The following is a 22,286-nucleotide window of genomic DNA, read 5'->3' as shown; positions in this document are numbered from 1 at the left end:
TGTAATCAAGATGTAACATTTCTGAAAGATTTATTATTCTGTAACACGGTAAAGAGAGAGAATATATTTAAGAGCCTTTAATTTTCAGGCATATAGTGATTATGATTCATTTCTATGGAAATTATCTTCAATTACCTGTTTAAGGAAAAAAGTTTATGATAAAATACAGCATAAAAAGTTCTCAAAATGTTAATATTACACTATGAACAAAGTATTAGAAAGCTAAACAGAGTACAGTAACAAAATTGTATGACCATCTGCCTTATGTATCTGCTCAAAGTACACATATCTAAATTTTGAAAAAATGATCACACTGTTATCAAGTCCTAGCATCCTGAATAACTGATTTGCTGTCCTCTTTGCCAAAGAACATTTAGGGCACTGGACAGAGAAGACACAGGAGGAAAATTACCCACTTTCACAGACCTGTCCACCAGTGAAGGTCCAGCACGAATTATCTTTGCTGCCACATTCTAACAACCCACACTTACATTAAGTATTTGATTTCTGGCCAACACTTTGTTAACTGAGCTAACAACTGATCCTAGTAATATAGTAATATCATATTTGAGAGAGTCTGGTAACAACAGAACAAATCTCTCAATTTTAAGAGTCACTGTGCACATACAAAACACACAACTGTCAGTCACCTGGCCTCAATAATCCTACAGAGCAATCAACGACACAAAGTGTTTATGAAATGGACACTCAACATTTAATAATCTCAGAGCTGCACTTGATAGAGAAGGAAGCTCTAAATACAGCAGCAAAGATATTTCAATGTAAATGCTAGCATTTAAATCTAATGACATTTTTTATCTTAAAACTACCTATTCAATATACTATCAAATGCACATTCAGTAAGTCATGTATTATCAGCTTTTTGTTTTTTAATGAACTAGTTAATAGTGACTATTACCAAGTATATTAGTCCGTTCTCACACTGCTAATAAAGACAGACCCTAAACTGGGTAATTTATAAAGGAAAGAGGTTTAATTGCCTCACAGGTCAGCATAACTGGGGAGGTCTCAGAAAACTTACAATCAATAATGGCGAGGGGAAAGCAAACACGTCCTTTTTCACATGGTGACAGCAAGGAGAAGTGCCGAGCAAAGGGAGAAAAGCCCCTTATAAAACCATCAGATCTCACGAGAACTCACCCACCATCACAAGAACAGCATGGGGGTAACCGCCCCTATGACTGAATTACTTCCCACTGCATCCCTCCCATGACACATGGGGATTATGGGAACTGTAAGTGAAGATGAGATTTGGGTGGGGACGCAGCCAAACGGTGTCACCAAGTAAGGTAACAACAGTACTTTCTGCTCTCTAAACTATTTCAATTAAATATTTCCAGTACATCTTTCTACGATAAATGTTCCCTTCCATTATTCTTCAGAAACATACTAGTATTCAGTGGGTTTTTTCTCATAGAGGAAAAGCATTCATCTCACTTGCTCCCATGAACAAGTTCTATAGGCTCCTCTGAGAAAGATGCAAATGTATATCAAATAACTACATAGTCTTTTTTTTTTTTTTTGGTTGCTGTTTGAGGCGGAGTTTCGCTCTTGTTGCCCAGGCTGGAGTGCAGTGGCGCAATTTCGGCTCACTGCAACCTGCACCTCCTGGGTTTAGGCGATTCTCCTGCCTCAGTCTCCCGAGCAGCTGGGATTACAAGCACCCGCACCACGGTCGGCTAATTTTGTTTTGTATTTTCAGTAGAGATAGGGTTTCGCTATGTTGGCCAGGCTTGTCTTGAACTCCTAACCTCAGATGATCCACCCGCCTTAGCCTCCCAAAGTCCTGGGATTACAGGTGTAAGCCACCACACCCAGCCATAACTACCTATTCTTAAGCCAATGCTTCTTAAACATATAACCTTGCCCACCAACCCCACTACCAGTCATTAATTTCTGCCTGTGTAAAGAAAATATAACATCATAATTTCCCTAATTCCAAATGAATGAGTTGAAAAAACTAAGGACTGTGTTTATCCCCCCAAAAAATTCCATTCTATGATAATTATTTAGAAGATAATCATATTTGTATCAAAAACTGTAAGTTCCTCAAAACGGACCCTAAGTTAACTGCCAGGCTTTACCAATTGGCTCCTCCATCTCTGTTGGCCGCGGCTCTACCTCACCAGGAAGCTCGTCCCTCCACTGTAAGGTGCCCTCTACTGACTCGCAGAAGCTCCCAGCACTTGCTCCCTTGGATTGAAACCCTCCCTTCCCAGAATTAATTACACAGCAAATAACCCACATAAACACCAGTAATACTTTATATACACCTGTAAATAATGTGCTTAAAATGCTATCAATATTTAAGTATCTGAATATCCACTAAATTTCAGATCCTATGATAGGTTTAAAGTGTAACTGAAATATACTTTTACGACATGTAGTTTCTTCTTTCCAAATGCATATCCAAAATTTACCCATATTAAATTAAACTCATGGAGACAGAGACTAGAGATTACCACAGGCAGGGAAGGTTAGTGGGAGTTGTTGGGGGAAGCAGGGATGGTTACTAGGTACCGAAAAATAGAAAGAATGAATAAGACAGTATTTGCTAGAGCAACAAGGTGACTACAGTCAAAAATACTTGTACATTTTAAAATAACTAAAAGAGTGTAAGTAGATTGTTTGTAACACAAAGGATACATGCTTGAGGGCACGGATACCCCATTTACCCTGATGTGGTTATTCCCCATTGAATGCCTGCATCAAAATATCTCATGTAACCCACAAATATATATACCTACTATGTACTCACAAAAATTTAAAAAATAAAATAAAAACAAAATAAAATAGAGCCACTTTGGGGAAAATAAGATGATAATGGAGCTGAAAAATTCTTCCTGTCCCAGTGATGCAGTAGCCGACATGCCACCACAGCACGAGGAGGGAGCCACATGTTTGCGGTGACGCTGCTGTAAACCCCATCCACCGCACTGCAGTTGTGTCAAAGTCCAGCACACATGATTATGTACAGAACAGACTGATAATGATAACAAATGACCACACTACTGATTTGTGGATTTACTATAAAAAAATTAACCGATTTTAAAATCAGAGGAATTTACAACCATTCTAGTCCTTAAGTAGTTAAAATGAGTCCACGTCATAATGGATTAAAGCACACAGCAAAGACCTACTACACACAGATACTAGCAACTAAGGATAAAAACGTATTTCTATCCAAACACACACACACACAAGGTATAAGACTGGTAGATAAGTAACTTTTTAAAATTATTTTCTGTCACCCAGTTTGTAGTGGCACAATCATGGCTCACTGCAGCCTCAACCTCCCTGGCTCAGGTGATCCTCCCACCTCAGCCTCTGGAGCAGATGGGACTACAGGTACGCACCACCACACTTGGCTAATTTTTGTATTTTTTGTAGAGATGAGATTTCACCGTGTTCTCAGACTGGTCTCAAACTTCTGAGCTCAAGCAATCCACCCACATCAGCCTTCCAAAGAGCTATGAATACGGGCATGAGCCACCACACCCAGGCAATACTGATTTTTTTTAAATGCAAGAACAACAATAATGAACAGAAGGTTCTAATATTTCTAGTAATTAATCATTAAATCTTAATATCCATCCATTAAAGTGAAATATAGTATAACTTACTTTTCTATAAACAAATTTAGTTGAGATGATAGTTTACCACCTCACATTTAAACTAAATAAATATGCTGATCAAAGTAAACAAAACTTAGATCTCTAAGACCTTCAACTGCAAAAGCAGGTAGTCTCATTGCCAAATTACTCACATCCATGTGTCTCTGTAGAGTTTGAGGCATATTGTTTAAGTAAGTAAATGGGATGTGCCAAAGCCCTAAGCAGGTACACAACAAACATTTTGTGATGAAGTGGCTGAGTGAACAAACTAGGATTCCTCTCCATTCCGCTTGCAAGGGTGCTCTGAAATGTAAGTCAAAAACACTGAGGTCCAGGCCTGAGCCTGCTCATGCAAAACTGTGTCACTTGAGTGTATTCGTTTCTTTGCAGGCCACAACATCCACATATTTCACATAAATGTTCCTAATAATAATTCCATGAAACTGAGTTGAACAAAATTACTGTTATCTTCTAGCTAATTCTAAAATTTCTTACCTAATAAAAGTGAATACTGGTAAAAATTCGAGTTTAACAAAAAGTTACAATTTATCTTATGATGTAGATGGCATTACTACTCTTGGCTGTAAAACGCTCCACAAAAGCAAATTCAAATGGATGAAATCCTAAAATGTATTAAAGCACTCAGAACATACTTCAAGAAAGAAGTACAGGAAACCCCCACAAAATCTGAAGACAGTACTTAACCCATTTCCTCAACACCTACTACATTCCAGTTCCTACTGCAGGTGCCTGTACTACACTAGTGACAATGGCACACGTTTAAAGGGTGTAATGGCATGCTGGAATGTAGCAGGTGCTATGGAAAGATGAGGGCAGAGCACACGGCACAGGATGCTGGCGGAGGGCAAAGGTGGGCATTTGTGACTGTTGCAGGGTTAGGAGGGGACTCCTAGAAAAGGAGGCATTGGAGCCAGGAGTCAGGAAACAGTGGGGAGGCCATGAACAGGCGTCTAAGACAGAGCATGCAGGCTGAAGGAAGGGTCAGAGCAGAGCTCCTGAAAGAGAACATGCCTGGATGCTGAGAAAAAGTGAGTGTCCAGAAAGGAAGGCAGTGACAGGGGGATATCCAAAAGAACAGAGAATGCCCATGTTCACAAAGTGCCCTTCCAGCCAGACTGGAGAAGCCCATGGCTCACAGACAACGTCTGGCCTCACGCTGGGGAATAACCAACCCCATGGAGCATGCCCCAGACCTGTCCAATGATGTCACAAAGCAAGGCCTATCCAAGTAGCTCAACAGCATCCCACAACAATACTCAACAGTATGTGCAGGAATATCAAGATATCCACCACCCAAAATGGCAAAATTCACAATGTTTGACATCCAATAAAAAATTAATAGGCATGCAAAGAAGCAAGAAAAGATGACCCACAAGAGGAGAAAAAACATTCCACCAAAAGTGACCCACAACGGACACAAATGTTAAAATTAGCAGACACGGACATGAAAACAGCTATGAAAACTGTGTTCCAATGATCAGAAAGTTAAAGACATGAAAGATACAAAAAAGACCCAAATCAAACTTCCAGACACAAAAACAACAACGCTTGAGATAAAAAAACACAACAAATGAAATTAACAGTATGACATGATTTGGCTGTGTCTCCACCCAACTCTCATCTTTAATTGCAGTCAGAGGGAGCCGGGGTCGGGGGGAGGTAAATGAATCATGGGGCGGTTACCCTCATGCTATTCTCATGATAGTGTGTTCTAATGGTTTTGTAAGTGGCTTTTCCCCTCTTTGCACAGCACTTCTTGCTGCCACCATGTGAAGGACGTTTTTGCTTCTCCTTCCTCTATGGTTCTAAGTTTCCTGAGGCCTCCCCCAGCCATGCTGAGCTGTGAGCCAATTAAACCTCTTTTCTTAGAAATTACTTGGTCTTAGGTGTGTCTTTATTAGCAGCCTGAGAACAGACTAACACACAACAGAACAGACATTCTGGAAGGAAAGAATAGTGAATCTGAATAACAGCAATAGAACTGTGCAAAATAAAACAGAAAAAGAATTTTAAAGAAAAATTTAAAAACATCCATGAGTGTCACTACCTTGAACAGTCTAACACAGGTGTAACTGGAAACCTTGACATTGGAGAGGGAAGAAAAAAATATTTGAAGAAATAAAGGCTAAATACGTTCCATATTTAATGAAACTTACATCCCACAGACTCAAAAAGTTAAATGAACCCCAAGCATAAAAACATAAAGAAAATTACACATAGGCACATCATAAACAAATCGCTCAAAACCATGAACAAAATCTTCAAAGCAGAGATAAAAGACAACTAACCCCCAAAACGCAACAAAACACTGCTGAGAAAAGAATTTTAAAAGGAAAGATGCATTTCACACATGGGTCAAAAGAGTAAATACTATTTAAATGTCAGTTCTCTGCCAAATGGATTTACAGATCCAAAGAAATCCCATTCAAAACTGCAGAAAGCTTTTTTTTCGAAACTGGCAAGCCGATGACCAAAGTCATAGGCCTACAACCGAGAAAAACAACCAAAAATGAAGAACACAGGCTGGGGCTTGATTTCAAAACTTATGATAAAGCAACAGGAACCAAAAGAGCATGATGTTTACGGACAGACAAACAGATCAGTGGAGCAGAGAGTCCAGAGGTAAACTCACCTGAAGAGTTCAAAGACAATGCAGTAGAAAAAGGATCACTTTTTCAAAAAACAGTACTGACAACAACTGAATGTCCACATGCAAAAAAAAAAACAAAAAACACCCATATTCTGCACAGTAGACAAAAACAGACTCAAAATGGATATCCATAAGTATAATCCTAAAACTAAAAAACTTCTAGAAGAAAACAGGAGAAACAGTGGAAACATTTGTAAACGTGGGTTAGGTAAAGAGTTCTTAGAAAAACAAAAGCACAATCATAAATAAAATCGACCAACTGGACTTCTTCAAATAGAAGATCGAAGGGGCTAGGGATGGTAGAAAGGATGCAAAGTCAATAAACTGGAGGTTGAAAAATAACTGGAGTCCGGGCACGAAAGAGAATGAGCTAGAGAGAGGGCCTACCTGCAGGTGGAGCGGCACTAAGGCCACAGGAGCCAAAACTAGGGCCACCCAAGAGTCTGTTTAGGATGTGGGCCCTCAGAATAGAGCCACAGTTTAGTGACAGCAGGAAGGCACATTCAGAGAGGAATCTATAGATAGAAAAGCTTCAGGTTATGAAGGAAAAAAAGAATGTGAATTCTGGAAACTCAGTGAAAAAAGACCAAGGGTAAGAATAAAGATACACACTATCCCATGGTGATTAAAATGGAGAATCTGAAGGATGACTTGGAGTCTGGGGCTTTTCATGTTAAGTAACATAAAACATAAAATTCATCTTGAGGTCAGTCCTGGTGCACACAAGGCCTATACTGTGCTCAGGCAGAGAGGAACAGGTTCAGGGGAGGCAGCTCATATTCCGAGTCCTTGGACAAGAAACCTGGTTAAGTCTCAAAGGTTTGGGGAAGAACTCTGCTAACTTTAAACATGGTTTCAAAACAACTGCTGAGCATTTGTGGGGAAAAAAAGGAAAAGAAAGGTCCCTTCTCCACATAGTATACATCTTAAGTGTAAAATTACGAATGCAGTAAAACTTAACTACAAAAAATGAAAATCCAGAAACACTTTATGAAAACACAAAACTCACTTATATTGGGAATGAACAGACTTTCTAAGATTAAAGTAAAAATCACAAAAGATCAGGAGATTTAAATTATATAAAAATTATATATTACATCCAAGAAAAATGATTTTTAAAAAATAAGTCAAGGTAAAAATATTTGCTACATGTGACAAAGGCAAATTCCTTTTAGTAGAAAAATTGTAATAAGGTAAAAATGTAAGAAGGTAAAAACAGAAACAAAAGGTATTAAATAAGTAATTTATAAAAGATCACAAATGAACAATGACTTTTTTTTAACTGGAGTGAGTGGGCAAGGGTGTCGGAAGGACATTTGTGGGCACAACGGAAACGCAAACTGGTGCCACCTCACAGGGCAGCCCCCTGGCCTTAGACCGGATTCAGCACTTTCATCTAGATCTGGAACTTTTTTCTTTCTTGACTCTCTCTGTTTACTGAGTGCTCACCACGTGCCAATGACTCTGCTCACTCTAGGGGAAACCAGAACCCCATGCTCATGAAACTGAGAGTCCAGGAATTGAAGTAGTCTTCAGAGTAATGCCACTTCCCACAGGGAGGTATAGGTGCCATGGGACGTATGTGTGGGTTGAGGTGGGGAGTAACATTTGAAGAAATCGAGGCAGACCTCTCTAAGATAATCTTTTAATAAAACCTGAAGTTTTGAGCAGGAGGTGGCCAAACGGTACAGGACAGAACAAGAACCCCTAGACAGAGTGGCTATTACTTTAAAAGCCAGTCTCTAAGAGGGAGAAGGAGAGGCCTACTCAAGGAACTAAAGGAAAAACCAGTACAACCACACCTCAGAAATCACAGGAGCTGGAGCAGGCAGCCAGAGCCAGGCCACAGGGAGTTGGAGAGTCACATGTGACTCAAGGGTTCTAAGCCATAAAATGGCATCAGATTCACTTTTTGAAAATACTTTTTACTTTGAAAGGAAAGGGCTACTGCCAAGGAAAGATGGAGCAGTAACAGCAGTGAGGAGTCCATTTCCCATTTCAGGCAGAACAGACAGCTGGAGCCAGAGCTGGAGCCAGGCCAGGAGCTGCAGGCCTCACCGGTCAAGTCCCATCAGCCAGGCCCAGCTAAGGGCTGTTCAAGGGCTGCGGGGGTCAGACCTCAGTCGGCTTTAGTGACTAAGAAGTATCTCCCTGGTTAGAAGCACTGGTTAGACTTGGAGGTGGCACACACATATCAAGTGAAAAGGAAGGATGGAAAGACTTGTAGTCAACATATCATGTAGAAATGAATTCATGCAGACCCTCTAAGGGTGACCTGAGAAAAAACAGTGGTAATGAGTTTATATATCTACTTGAGTGTGTGTATATGTATGTTTATAACCACTCCTGAGTCTATGTGGCCATGCCTGAGTATATCTACCTTGGTCCAGCCACAGAGAACTAAAAATATGAGATAATAAATGGAAAGTGCTCGTGAAATATCATTACATAGTAGAAATACAGGTTGGTGCAAAAGTCATTGCAGTTTTTGCTATTAGTTCCAATGACAAAATTACTTGGTGCAACTATTTTTTGCACCAATCTAATACCATGATGTATACTGAATGTTCCTAAATGAAATACTGGGATGGATTCTTTCCAAACGCTGCTCAGATGTTAGACCACAGAAACAAAAATGATTTAAGTACACTTCAAGAAAGGCCAGGCATAGTGGCTCACACCTGTAATCCCAGCACTCTGAGAGGCTGAGAGGGGTGGATTACTTGAGGCCAGGAGTTTGAGACCAACCTGGCCAACATGGTGAAACCCTGTCTCTACTAAAAACAAAACAAAACAAAACAAAAACAAGCAGCCATAAACAAGAAGAAAGTAAAGTAACAGCAACATACATAGAAAAGTCCTACACCCAAAAAAGTGTCAGAAAATAAAACACAAGATAACTCAAAATATGTGTGACTGTGATAATATACTGGTTAAAATATTTTCTGCTTCCAAACAAAGCAATGTATAAGTGGCTTTCCTTTTCAAAAGAAAAAAGTAACAGAGAACATTCCTCCAGTTTACTTCTATAAGTGTATGCTTGAGAACTCCAAAATAACAGTCCAAATGCTGTAAATACGGTTCAGCAAACCACAGAAAGTCAGTCACACAAGGAGGCTGCCATCAACGCCATTCAAAGAGGTAACTGTGAAATACTGGAAACTGAGGAGGAGGTAAACAGCAAACATTCTTTTTTTTTTTTTTTTGAGACGGAGTCTCGCTCTGTCGCCCGGGATGGAGTGCAGTGGCCGGATCTCAGCTCACTGCAAGCTCCGCCTCCCGGGTTTACGCCATTCTCCTGCCTCAGCCTCCCGAGTAGCTGGGACTACAGACGCCCGCCACCTCGCCCGGCTAGCTTTTTTTGTATTTTTTAGTAGAGACGGGGTTTCACCGTGTTAGCCAGGATGGTCTCGATCTCCTGACCTCGTGATCCGCCCATCTCGGCCTCCCAAAGTGCTGGGATTATAGGCTTGAGCCACCGCGCCCGGCCAACAGCAAACATTCTTAACGAAAAAATAAATTCTAAACTGTGCTCAATAACAAGCTAAACTGATGCATTTTTTAACACTACCGGTTTTACTCATCAAACATCTGTATGAGAACCACCAGCCATGAAGCAGTGTGCCACAGCTGAAAGAACACTGGATTGGAGTCAGACGACCTAGGTTCAAGCACCAGCTCTACCTAAAACTACTGTGACTCAGGGCAAATAGTTCACAAACCACAGGTTTCTCATCTAGAAATTGGAGAGCACATCAACTCCCCTTTGGACGATGCTGGATATGAGAACTAGTACTCTGAATGTTATCTGACACACACAAGGAAGTCAAAAAGTAGCTGTCATTATCATTAGTGACATGTGAAACTTCTACTTCTTAGATGACCAGCAATGATGGCTTTTTTAAATGGTAAATTTTCATGTACATTTGAAATAAACATACTGAAAATTATTTTTAAAGTACTTGAAGTTCAAGTATCACAGACGTACAAAAGACGTAACAGCAGAATGTCTTCTTGAACATTTTATGCCATTTTGGGGTGAAACTAACATAACATAAAAAGCCGTTTTACAGTGCATCATTCAGTGGCACTGACTGTATTCACGATGTTGTGCGACCAACTCTATCAAGTCCCAAAACATTTTCATCACCAAAACACGAAACCCAATGCCCATTAGGCAGATGCTTCGTGCTCCCTTCTTCCGCTCGTCCATGACCACCTCCAATCGGCAGTCTATCTCTACTAATTTACCAATTGTGGATATTTCATATAGATGAAGTCACACAGTATGGGACCTTTTGCATCTGGCTTCTTCCACATAGCATAATGTTTTTGGGGTTCACCCCGGTTGTAGCATGTAGCAACCCTTCATGATTTCTCAATTTGCTATCCATTTGTTTATCCACTCATCTTTTAGTGAACATCCGGGCTATTACCACGTTTTGGTTATTGTGAATAGTGAATAAACACTAAATAAACACTGGGCCCCTGCTTTAAATTCTTTTTAACTATTTGAGAAACTGAAAGTGTGTTTTCCGCAGTTGCTGAACCACTTTGTTCCCACAAGCAATGTGCAAACATTCCAATTTCTCCAGATCCTCTCCAGCACGCAATATTCTATATTTTTAAAATTATAGCCAACCTAGTGGTGTATGGTGATGTCTCACACAGATTTGCATTTCCCTATGGTCCAAGGCTGTTGACTATCATTTCACATGCATGTTGGCCATCTGTATATCTTCTTCGGAGAACTGTCTCCTCAGGTCCTTTGTCTATTTTCTAATTGGATTATCTTTCTGATGTTGAAATTGTTAAGCGTTCTTTATGTATCCAGGATACTGGATCCTTATCAGATATACAATTTTCTCTCATTCTTTCTTTTTACATTTTTGATAATGCCCTTAGATGCACGAAAGCGTATTCGCTTTTGTTTATCTGTGAATGTCTTAACAACTTCTTTTTGGTTTTTTTTTTTGAGATAGAGTCTTGCTCTTTCACCCAGGCTAGAGTGGCACGATCTCAGCTCATTGCAACCTCTGCCTCCCAGGTTCAAGCGATTCTCCTGCCTCAGCCTCCTGACTAACTGGGATTACAGGTGCATGCCACCATGCCCAGCTAATTTTTGTATTTTTGGTACAGACAGGGTTTCACCACATTGGCCAGGCTGGTCTCGAACTCCTGACCTCAGGAAATCCACCTGCCTCGGCCTCCCAAAGTGCTGGGATTACAGGCATGAGCCACCAGGCCCAGAAAACTTCTTCATTTCTGAATGACACTTTTACCAGATACAGAATTCTTAGTTTTGTTTTGTTTTGTTTTGTTTGAGACGGAGGCTTGCTCTGTCGCCCAGGCTGGAGTGCAGTGGCCGGATCTCAGCTCACTGCAAGTTCCGCCTCCCGGGTTTACGCCATTCTCCTGCCTCAGCGTCCCGAGTAGCTAGGACTACAGGCGCCCACCACCTCGCCCGGCTAGTATTTTGCATTTTTTAGTACAGACAGGGTTTCACCGTGTTAGCCAGGATGGTCTCGATCTCCTGACCTCGTGATCCGCCCGTCTCGGCCTCCCAAAGTGCTGGGATTACAGGCTTGAGCCACCGCACCCGGCCAGAATTCTTAGTTGACAGGTTTTTTTTGTTGTTCCTCTCTCACCATTTTAAAAATGTCGCCCCAATGCCTTCAGACCCCCATGGCTTCTGATAAATCCTACTGAGGGTCCTTTGTGTGTGACCAGTTATTTCTCTCTCTCTCTGCTTTCAGGGTGTCCTCTTAGTCTGTGGGTGTCAGCTGCTTGGTTATGGATCTCATTATGGATTTTTCTCATGTTATCCTTCATGGGCTTTGCTGTACTACCTCAATGTACAGATTAATGTCTTTTATCAAATTTAGAAAGTTTTTGGCTGTTATCCCTTCATGTATTTTCTCTGTCCTCTTTCTCCTCGCCTTCTTGCATCTCTATCATGTGTATTTGGTATGCTTGATGCTGTCCCATAGGTCTCTTAAGAGCTGCTTTTTTTTTTTTTTTTTTCCATTCTTTCTGCTCCTCAAACTAGAGAAGTACCATTGACCTAGGCTTAAGTTCACTGATTCTCTGGTGTGCTCAATTCTGCTACTGAAACCCTCTAGTGTTTGTTTTCACTTACTATACTTGTCAGTGCCAGAATTTGTTTGCTTCCTTTAGATTATCCTCTACTTGTTCTTACATCATTCTCCTAATACCTTTTAAGCAATATCCCCATGATTTCCTTGAGCACCTTGGCACACTTAAGTCGGCTGATCTAAACTTTTTCTCTCCTAAGTCTGATGTCTGGCTTTCCTCAGGGGCAGCTACTATTACCTTCTTCTGGGAGTGGGCCACACTTTGCTTTGTTGCATACTTTGTAACGTTTTTTGTAGAAAACTGGACATACACCGGGCGCAGAGGCTCACACCTATAATCACAGCACTTTGGGAGGCCAAGGCAGGTGGATCACCTGAGGTCAGCAGTTTGAGACCAGCCTGGCCAACATGACAAAACCCCATCTCTACAAAATACAAAAAATAGCCAGGCATCGTGGCATATGCCTATAATTCCAGCTACTCGGGAGGCTGAGGCAGAAGAATCACTTGAACCCAGGGGGTGGAGATTGCACTGAGCTGAGATCACGCCATTGCACTCCAGCCTGGGCGACAGAGCAAGACTCTGTCTAAAAAAAGAAAAAAAAAAAGAAAACTGGACATATAACCTGGTAATTCTTGAAATTAGCTATTTCTCCCTCTTTTTGGTTGATTTTATTGTTACATGCTATAGCTGTGTTCGTCTACTGATTTTTCTACACTATTTTTGTAAAGTGTGTATTCTTTATCATGGATGGTCTCTAAAGTCTCTCTTCCATTCTTACATTCAGACAGTGTTCTGACAAAGATTTCCTTCAATATGGAGAGAGAAAAAGGAGGGGCAGGGGAGGAGGAAACAAACCCAAACAAAACCTGTCCTGGGCTCTGCAGCCTGGCTGTGCTGCAGCCTCATGCAGGATTCAGCCAGGCCATTAACAACTCTGCTGCATCCTTCCCTTCCTACTTGTACTAAGCCTAGAAACTAGCCAGAGGGAAAGACTTTAGATCTGAGTGTTCCTCCAGTTCTTGGCTTGCATGTCACTTCCAAACTTCCCAGCATGCACAGGGGAATTTTTGAATGCCCAAATTTCCCAAAGAAACTCCCTCCCCAGCTTCTGCTGCCTGGCACTTGACACTCTACTGTCTGGCTTGACTGTCATCTTTTGCCCTAGGCTACTATAGGCCTTGCATATGTTTAAGAAATCCAGCTACATTTCTGCTTTTCTGTCCTGAGTTCAAGTTAGGTGAAAAAAGACAAGCAGCTAGCGTCAACCCTCCAAGAAGTCCCCCAACTGGTTAGACGCAGAAACAATTCTTTTGGAATAAGCTGAAAATGGGGAACATGGGCCATCACCTTCAAGACTAGTGCCCTGTTACAGGATTGGGAGAAGGTGTTGAGATCAGGGCAATCGTGGGGAAAAAAGCTTTCCAACTGTTTCTAGGTTGACTTTTTCTGGATGCAGCAATTTCCTGGGTGCTGTAAACCTTTGACTTTTCTAGAGCTCTGAAGTAGTTAGTTCTAACAGTTTCTGCTTGATTTTCAATGTTTCTGTGGAAGGGCAGACATATGGAGCCGCCAACTCTGCCATTTCACTGCCATCACCACTCTAGTTATTTCTGAATAATGCCATTAATACACCAGAAAAACATCTCTGTCTAGCCCCTCCGTTACAACAATTTTAAAAATAAGATAGATCTATATTATATTCTTACAAAGACAATGCAAAGTTATACATAATTTACCAGGCCATTTGGGGGTTTTTTTCTCCAATACTAAGGTTTACCTTTTTCATCCTTCCTCCACCATGCCACCATTCAAGCATCAAAGAGTTTTAATCATTTTTCAACTCCATGGAGAAAAAACATTGTTTTCAACAGATCATACTAGGACAACCTGATAGTCATACAAAAGAATATGGATCGACACCTTACCCCATACACAAAATGAATTAAACAACCCAGTTAAAAAGTTGGCAAAAGGGATGGGCGTGGCTCACACCTGTAATCCCAGCACTTTGGGAAGCTGAGGCGGGTGGATCACGAGGTCAGGAGTTCAAGACCAGTCTGGCCAACACAGTGAAACCCGTATCTACTAACAGTACAAAAAATCAGCCAGGCACAGTGGCAGGTACCTGTAAACCCAGTTACTCGGGAGGCTGAGGCAGGAGGATTGTCTGAACCTGGGAGGCGGAGGCTGCAGTGAACGGAGATCGTGTCACTGCCCTCCAGCCTGGGCAACAGAGCAAGACTCCGTCTCAAAAAAAAAAAAAAAAAAAAAAAAACCTGGCAAAGGATCTGAGCAGTTATTTACCCAGAAAAGATATACAAACAGCTAATCAGCTAATAAGCAAATGAAAAGATGCTCAACATCATTAATCATTAGGAAAATACAAACCCAAACCACAATGAGATACTACTTCACACCCGCTATAATCAAAAAGCAGTGGCTACAATCAAATAGGCAGAGAGTAATGTACATGTCAGGATGTGGGAAAACTGGAACCCTCATCCACTGCTGGTAGGGATGTAAAATGGTGTGGCCAATTAGGAAAGCAGGTTGACAATTCTTTAAAATGCTAACCATAGAGTTACCAAATAATCCAGCAATTTCACTCCTAGGTATGTATCCAAGATAAATGAAAACATTTTCACACAAAAGCTTGTACACAAATGTCCATAGCTGCATTATTCACAACAGTCACATAGTAGAAACAACCCCAAATGTCCATCCACTAATGAATGGATACACAAAACGTGCTCTATCATACAATGGAATATTACTGAGCAGCAAAAGGAAATAAAGTACTGATGAAAGCTACTACCAGATGAACCTTGAAAACATGACCAGTGAAAGCAGCTGGTGACAAAGGACCACATATTGCATAATTCCATTGATATGAAATGTGCAGAGTGGGCAAAACCACAGAGACAAAAAAGGAAAACAGTGGCTGCCTAGAGCTGGGGTAGGGTGGTGAGGAAAACAGAGAATGACTACTGCCTTCTAATGTATTCAGGGCTCCTTCTGAGAATGTCAAAAGTGTGCTAAACTTAAATGACGGTGACGGTGATGGCTGCACAACTTTATGAATACACCAAAAAACACTGAATTGTATACTTTACATGGATAAATTTTATGCTACGTGAAATACAGCCCAATAAGGTGTTAAAAGTAAGTCATTTTTGAAGGTACCATCTCAAGTTAAATAATTCATTGTAAATGTCCTCTTACATACAGAAGATAAAAATCCACTGTAAACTTTTTAAACAGACTTTGGGGTTATTATGAATACCCATTCAGTTTCTGAGTATCTCCCTTATTCCCAAGGTTTTCAGTCACTTTTTTACTGTCTCATGCCTACCTGTAATCATTTTCCTCCCTCTCTTCTTAATACATTGCTTCTTTTACTACTATGGACTGAAAAATCATATAAGCAAGCGCTTGAAAGATGTTAAGTGAAGCAAGACTTAAGGCCCTGAATGAAGGTTAAGGAGAAACGTGCATGCATCAGTTACCATCTCGGATCACGATATTCATTTCTGTTGTTCAAAGGCCTCTGTACTTAAGAATAGGTTAGTGCCATGGTATAGACGTTTGACCTTTGTGAGTGTGTTTAAAATATAATACCAAATAGATTTTATACAAAGTGACATTATGCCTCTCAGAAAACACGTATATACCAATAGAGCACATTATATGATTATTAATAATATATGTACATGCCTGTGTGGTTGTGTGTGCGTTTGTATATATGTGTGTATGACATACATCCAAACATCTAGAGAATGAACAAAAGTCTACCCTAAAATTGCATGCACTATACATTATAAGGAAATTAATTAGATATCATACACAATCACATAATACTATTTTCAGTAATAGAATTAAAATGTTTTCATACATTTGTTATGTTAACTCTAAAATGATAATTACAGTAAGCAAACGCTAAACAGGATTAAAGCATCTTGCTGACCTCTTACTGTAAGCTTGCTATATAGCTGTGAATTCACCTCCTTGTCACGCTGAAAACGCCGAAATTCATCGATTGCTTCCCGTGTCATAGTCACAGCCAAGACAAATCCCTATAAAACAAAGTAAGGTATTTTTAGAAAACTGAACTTTAACAAAAAAGAGAAAATTATTTGTTACTTGGTTTAACATTTTCCCTTCCATTTATATTACTCTCTAAAACATAAAATAAATGAAAACCAAAAACGTCAAAAAGTAACAATGATATATTACAAAAGGATTCACTGTAAAAGGTTTACAACTCTCAGTATACTCCCAAAATTTTTAATTCACCTCCTAATATATACTTCAAGCTAAATGTCAGAAAATACTTAGTAACCCAAAGAAAAAGAAATTAACAATCTTCGATAAACCCACAAATTACATTTAGAATAGTTGGGCATTCAAATACAAAATTTACAATGACTGACATAAAAATCTTATACTTAATCTCCGCACTTAAATTTTTCTTACAGAATAAAAGTATTTAGGAACACAAAACAATTCCCAGGTAATCACACATCAATTTTCTTACATAGTGCATTATTATATAACTGCAGTAGAATGAACAACTATAGTGCTTTCATCTCACTTTTTAAGTAAAAATTTGACTATACTAATATGATGCTATCTAGAAAAAAAATTTTATATCCTCGTAATTTATTGTGAAGCCCATTATACCACTAATATGAAGCTAATGCCCATGATTTTTAAAGGCTGCATATATACTTTCTGACATGTTACAGAAATATTCTTCAAGTCAATCTCTATTATTAATGATGACCTTGCTTCAGTCAAAACTGTAAATAACAGAACACTGGATGTATGTCCACTGAAAGCACAATGATCTATTTTATTTCAGTTTTTTGTTTTCTGTATAACCAATAGGCCAAATGAAGTGTGCTGCTGGCGAATGTCTCTTACATTTACTGAAATAGTCTTCTTCTCATGTGTCCTATCTGAAAATCCCTTCAACAGTCATGACTTAAACATGGACTCTTCTAGTCTCTTTCCCATTCAAAATCAACCTGACAGCCTGTGTCTCTCACTCCTTTTCAGCCCCTCTGCCATCTCTCTTCAGCCACACTGTGCTCTCCCCTCATCATGAGCCTCCCTCGGCCCTACAACCATCTCTCCCTGAGCACATCAAGCCCTTAGTCTGCACTCTGCACCATCGGAAACCTTTTCACATCCAGTTTACTTCTCCACTTGCCACAATTTCCTTCCACCACCACTTGACTAAAACTATTCTCAAGTAAGGTGGAACATCTCAAGAAACTTCCCATTCCTCTGTGCATTACAACCGTTCACCAGGCCCTCTTTCTAATTTCCCATCCCTTGGCTTCCTGGACAGCACATTCTCCTGGTGCCATGCACCCCTCTTTATCCAGTCACCCCAAAGCTGGCCTTAGTCCACTGATGGCCCAATTCTCTACCCATCCCACTGTCATCATCTATAAGCAATACTATGGCTCCTTCCTCCAACTGCTAACTGTGCTTCCTTCTACACCTCTCTCCAGCCTGACTGCATTCTGTGTGGCACCCCAGCCAGACCCAGGCTCTCCCCAGCTCTCCTACTGAAATACAGTGCTCTCCCCAAGTCCCTAACCTTACGAATACACAGATCTCTAGCCTTGTCCCCCACTCAATACGGCTGTATCCTTCAACACTAGGGAACTATGAGTAGTCTCCTGAAACACCATGATGTCTTTCTGATCTTTGCCAGTGTATTCCCAGGGGTTACTGGAAGCATTGTTTTGAGAAGTATCCTAAAGCCACTCTTGGACTCAAGGAAAAAGAAGCCATAAATAATTTGTGATGTGCCCCACTTGCAAAAAAGGCAGGCATGGCACGGCATGTGCCATGTATTTGCCCTGGTCTCCACTGAAGACAACGGCTGATGAGCAGAGTAAGACCTCACTTAGGTCCTTTAGCACACACTGTGTTCTTTTTTTAGATAATAGTTTTATTGACATATAATTCACATGCCATAAAATTAACACTAAAAAAGTATACAATTCGTTTTTTAGTACCTTCACAGAGTTGTACAACCATCACTATCATCTAATTTTAGAAGATTTCCATCACCCCAAAAAGAAGCACCATACCCACTGCAAGTCACCTCCCATTCCCTCCCACTCCTAGGCCCTGGCAATGACTCATCTCCTTTCTGTCGCTATGGGTTTGCCTATTCTGGGTGACATGGTAATTCTGTGTGTAGTATTTTGAGGAACTGCCAAACTGTTCCTCAAAGTGGCTCCACCACTTCACATTCCCACCAGCAACTAATGAGGGTTCCGAGGTCTCCACATCCTCACCAACATTTGTGACTGTCTGCCCTTTATATTGTAGCTATCCTACTAGGTGTGAAGTAGTATCTCTGGTTTTAACTGGCATTCCTCTACTGACTAATGATGTTGAACAACTTTTCACATGCTTATTGGCCATTTGTATATCTTCTTCGGGTAAATGTCTATTCAGATCTTTTACCTACTTCTTTCCTAGGTTTAATTGTTGAGTTATAAGAGTTACTATTTTGGTGCCCTAGTTGAAAATCAATGTGTCATAAATGTCAAGGTTTATTTCTGGACTCTCAATTACATTGATCTATGCACCTATCTTTACGTCAGTACCATACTGTCTTGATCACGCAGTTTGTAGTAAGTTTGGGAATGGGAAAGTGTGAGTCCTCCAACTTTGATCTATTTTTTTCTATGATGTATTAGCTACTCTGAGTCCCTTGTATTTTCATATGGGTTTTAGGATCAATCTGTAAATTTCTCCAAAACAATTTTTTTAAATAAAAAAAAAGCCAGCTAGGATTCTGTTAGGTGTTGGATTAAATTTGTAGGTCAATTTGGAGAGTGCTGCCATCTTAACAATATTAAGTCTTTCAACTAATGAACATGACTTTCCACTTATTCAGACCTTTCATTTTTTTCAAAATTCTTTTATAGTTTTCAGTATGTAATTTCATGCTTTAAGTTTATTCCTATTATTTTATTTTTGATGAAATTATAAATGGAATTGTTATCCTAATTTCATTTTGGGATGGTCATTGCTAGAAATACAAGTGACTTTTGTATGTTCATCTTGTATCCTGCAACCCTGCTAATTCATTTTGTTTAGTTACAATATTTTTGTGTGTAGATTCCCTAGGTTTTCCTATAAACAAGATCATGCCATCTGTGACTAGAGACAGACAGACCTTCTTCTTTCTTTCCATCTAGATGCCTTTTACTTCATTTTCTTCTAACTGCCCTATTTAATTTACCTTCAATACAATGTTGAACAGAACTGGTGGGAGCAAACACCCTTGTTCCTAAGCTTAAGCGGAACACATTCAGTCTTTTATGACTAAGAGTGATGCCAGCTACGTGAAGTACAAAATTTTAAGAATAGAAGAAATTTTTATATTATGATAAACGTCTCCATAATAGAGTGAAGAATATACAAGGAATGATGGCTAGTTTCTTCAAAGCTGATAACAAGTCATAACAAAGCAGCAATGAAATAAAAGTAGTTATCAAAAAGCCTATTCGAGACAAAGAAGAACTTGAATATAAATTCATCGTTTTATTGAACTAGAGTGAGCAACAGAAAAACAAAGAAAATGAATATGAAAAGCCAAAGTAGCAGACATCCCCAAAAAAGTTCGAAGAAAGTTGGTGTTATCAAAAGCCTTAAAATTTGCACACATTTAACCAAGCGGTTTTACTTCTAGAAACTTATCCTAAAGGAAAAATTCTAGGATCACAGCATGAATATGAAAAATTAGAAATAACCTGAATGTCCACAAGTAAGAAATTCATAGCACAGAGTCATATGAGGAAATGCTCTATTTCCTTGATTCAACGATGTCACTGGTTTTAAGATACATCAGTATTATTTTAGTAGTAGTCTTCGGTGGGAAGACAACAGCATTGTAAATATATACATTTTATAAGCCACAGCTCAATTTTAGTAACATAAAAAACATGCATCTTTGAATCCAGGAAATATACTTGTCTGCGGCTACTCCCACATAAGAGAAGATTTACTGCTACAGACTCATGTTCATGATGCAGAGGTAACTTCTTAAAGTTCTGTTTGTGACTCACTGAGACAGAGAATGAAAGTGATTAGCAAGCACATTTTATTTATATAGTATAGACAGTATTTTAAAGGAGTGTTTTTTAATCAGGTAAGCATATCATAATCACCTGAAAGACTTTTGGAACATAAATTTGCTCCAACCCTATCTGAAACGTGTACTTTTACCTCTAATTTCCAGCGAAGAGACCTCAGACACATATGTTAAACTCTCCAGGTGACTCTAATTTTCACCTCTTTAAACTTATGGCTTAAAGACAGCAAAAGTTAACCAAGTTCATTAAGTAATCATAAACCACAAAAATGTGCTAGTTCCTAAGAACTCAAGGAAGTCAGTGAAATTAAGCTCCTACTTCAAATGAAGTAGTATTAAAGAAGACAGAATAAAGAAGGTTAGGTCCCAAGTCCTGAAAACAGGAGTTAAACACTGTTAAGAGGAAACAGGATCCTGGTCACAGGCAAGGACTATGAGAGTGTCCAAGCTGCTTTACAACACATTTCCAAATCTGTTTCTCTGAATAAGTAACACAAGCATAGGATTCTCAACACCCAAAAGATGTCACTACCATCACATCCATCTCCAGCATATCTATCCTGAGGAAATGCCCAATGGCCAGCCTAGGAACATAAAAGAGACTAAAGGAAAGGGAAGTTAAGGCCACCCTTTCCTTCTGCCACTGGACTCTACAATAAATGAGCCTCTACCGTAAGAGTTTAGATCTGAGTTCTTAAATGGATCATTACAGATTGGTGGTTTATGGAGGACTGGAGTAAGCAAGTCTTACTACTGTAGGAGCACTTGGGTCTTCCCATTACCTCGGTACCAACCAGGTCAGAGGTTTATGCTATAACAATGCTCCCTAGAAAAATCAAAACTGGAAGCAGAAGGGCCATATAAACTACTGTCATCCTGGAAACAGCAGTATTTGTGCACGAGTGTGTCAGACAGACTGGACAACATGGACTTCTTCTCACATGGCTTGTCCACAGCCTTTCTCCTATTTCTCCAGACAACCCAACAACTATGTGGAGCGAGTCCAAAACAATATACATTTTTGTAATAGGAGAAAAAGTTAGATGAGTACATTACTGGTTTGCCTTTGACGGCTTACCATGTGCCATACACTTTTCCAAGTATCCTAAATGAGTTACCCCTTTTAAATGGCACAAAAGTCTTACAAAGTATGTATCTTTACCTCTAATTTACAGATAAGCAAATTGAGACACACACAGCCTATCTGGTTGCCAATTATCTATTAACAAAGTAGCAGAAGACATTTTATCTAGAAGATACAATGTTAAAAATTGTTAGAGCCAGAGCTGTCTTTATCTAAAGATCTTCTGCATAGACAGATCTATTCTATCTCATTCATTTTGATAGAAGCATGACATTCTGTTTTGTTACTCTGATTACACAAGCTTTGCTTTAAAGAATTGTTCTGAAAGCTGAATATGAAAGGTAATCTTCATCCAGACATGATAATGTAATGAAATCAACTTATTTTCAATTTACACTTCTACTATATGGGAAAATATAACACAAATTAGTTCAGACCTAAAGCTAATAAATAATATTACCAAAAGTAACTTAAAAAGAAATATTAATTAAGCTATCACTGTTTTCAAAAACATCTCAATTTTAGTTAGAGAACAGAGGGAGTAAGTTTGAACTAACTTGTTTTATTTAAAATTAGTGAACAACAGAAATAGAATTTTACAACCGACAACTGTAAAATGGTTTTATGCCTCAGTGGCAGGATTTTGGCTAGAAGAAATCTGGAAATGTTAAC

At 39.5% G+C, this 22,286-nt stretch overlaps 1 protein-coding gene across 2 annotated transcripts in view; it reads right to left on the bottom strand.

Moving 5' to 3' along the window:
• The window catches only part of ATP9B (ATPase, class II, type 9B), a 290,892-nt gene that overhangs the window by 219,212 nt on the left and 49,394 nt on the right, over positions 1–22,286 (bottom strand). For both annotated transcript variants that reach the window (XM_011934361.1, XM_011934362.1), the window contains exon 5: positions 16,370–16,478. In XM_011934361.1, the coding sequence (XP_011789751.1) occupies positions 16,370–16,478 (109 nt within the window). The remainder of the gene's footprint in view (positions 1–16,369; positions 16,479–22,286) is intronic.

The sequence above is a fragment of the Colobus angolensis genome, unplaced genomic scaffold (assembly GCF_000951035.1).
Source record: "Colobus angolensis palliatus isolate OR3802 unplaced genomic scaffold, Cang.pa_1.0 Scaffold135, whole genome shotgun sequence".
Lineage (NCBI taxonomy): Eukaryota > Metazoa > Chordata > Mammalia > Primates > Cercopithecidae > Colobus > Colobus angolensis.
The sequence above is the reverse complement of the archived record's forward strand: the minus strand, read 5'-3'. Positions and strand labels throughout refer to the sequence as shown.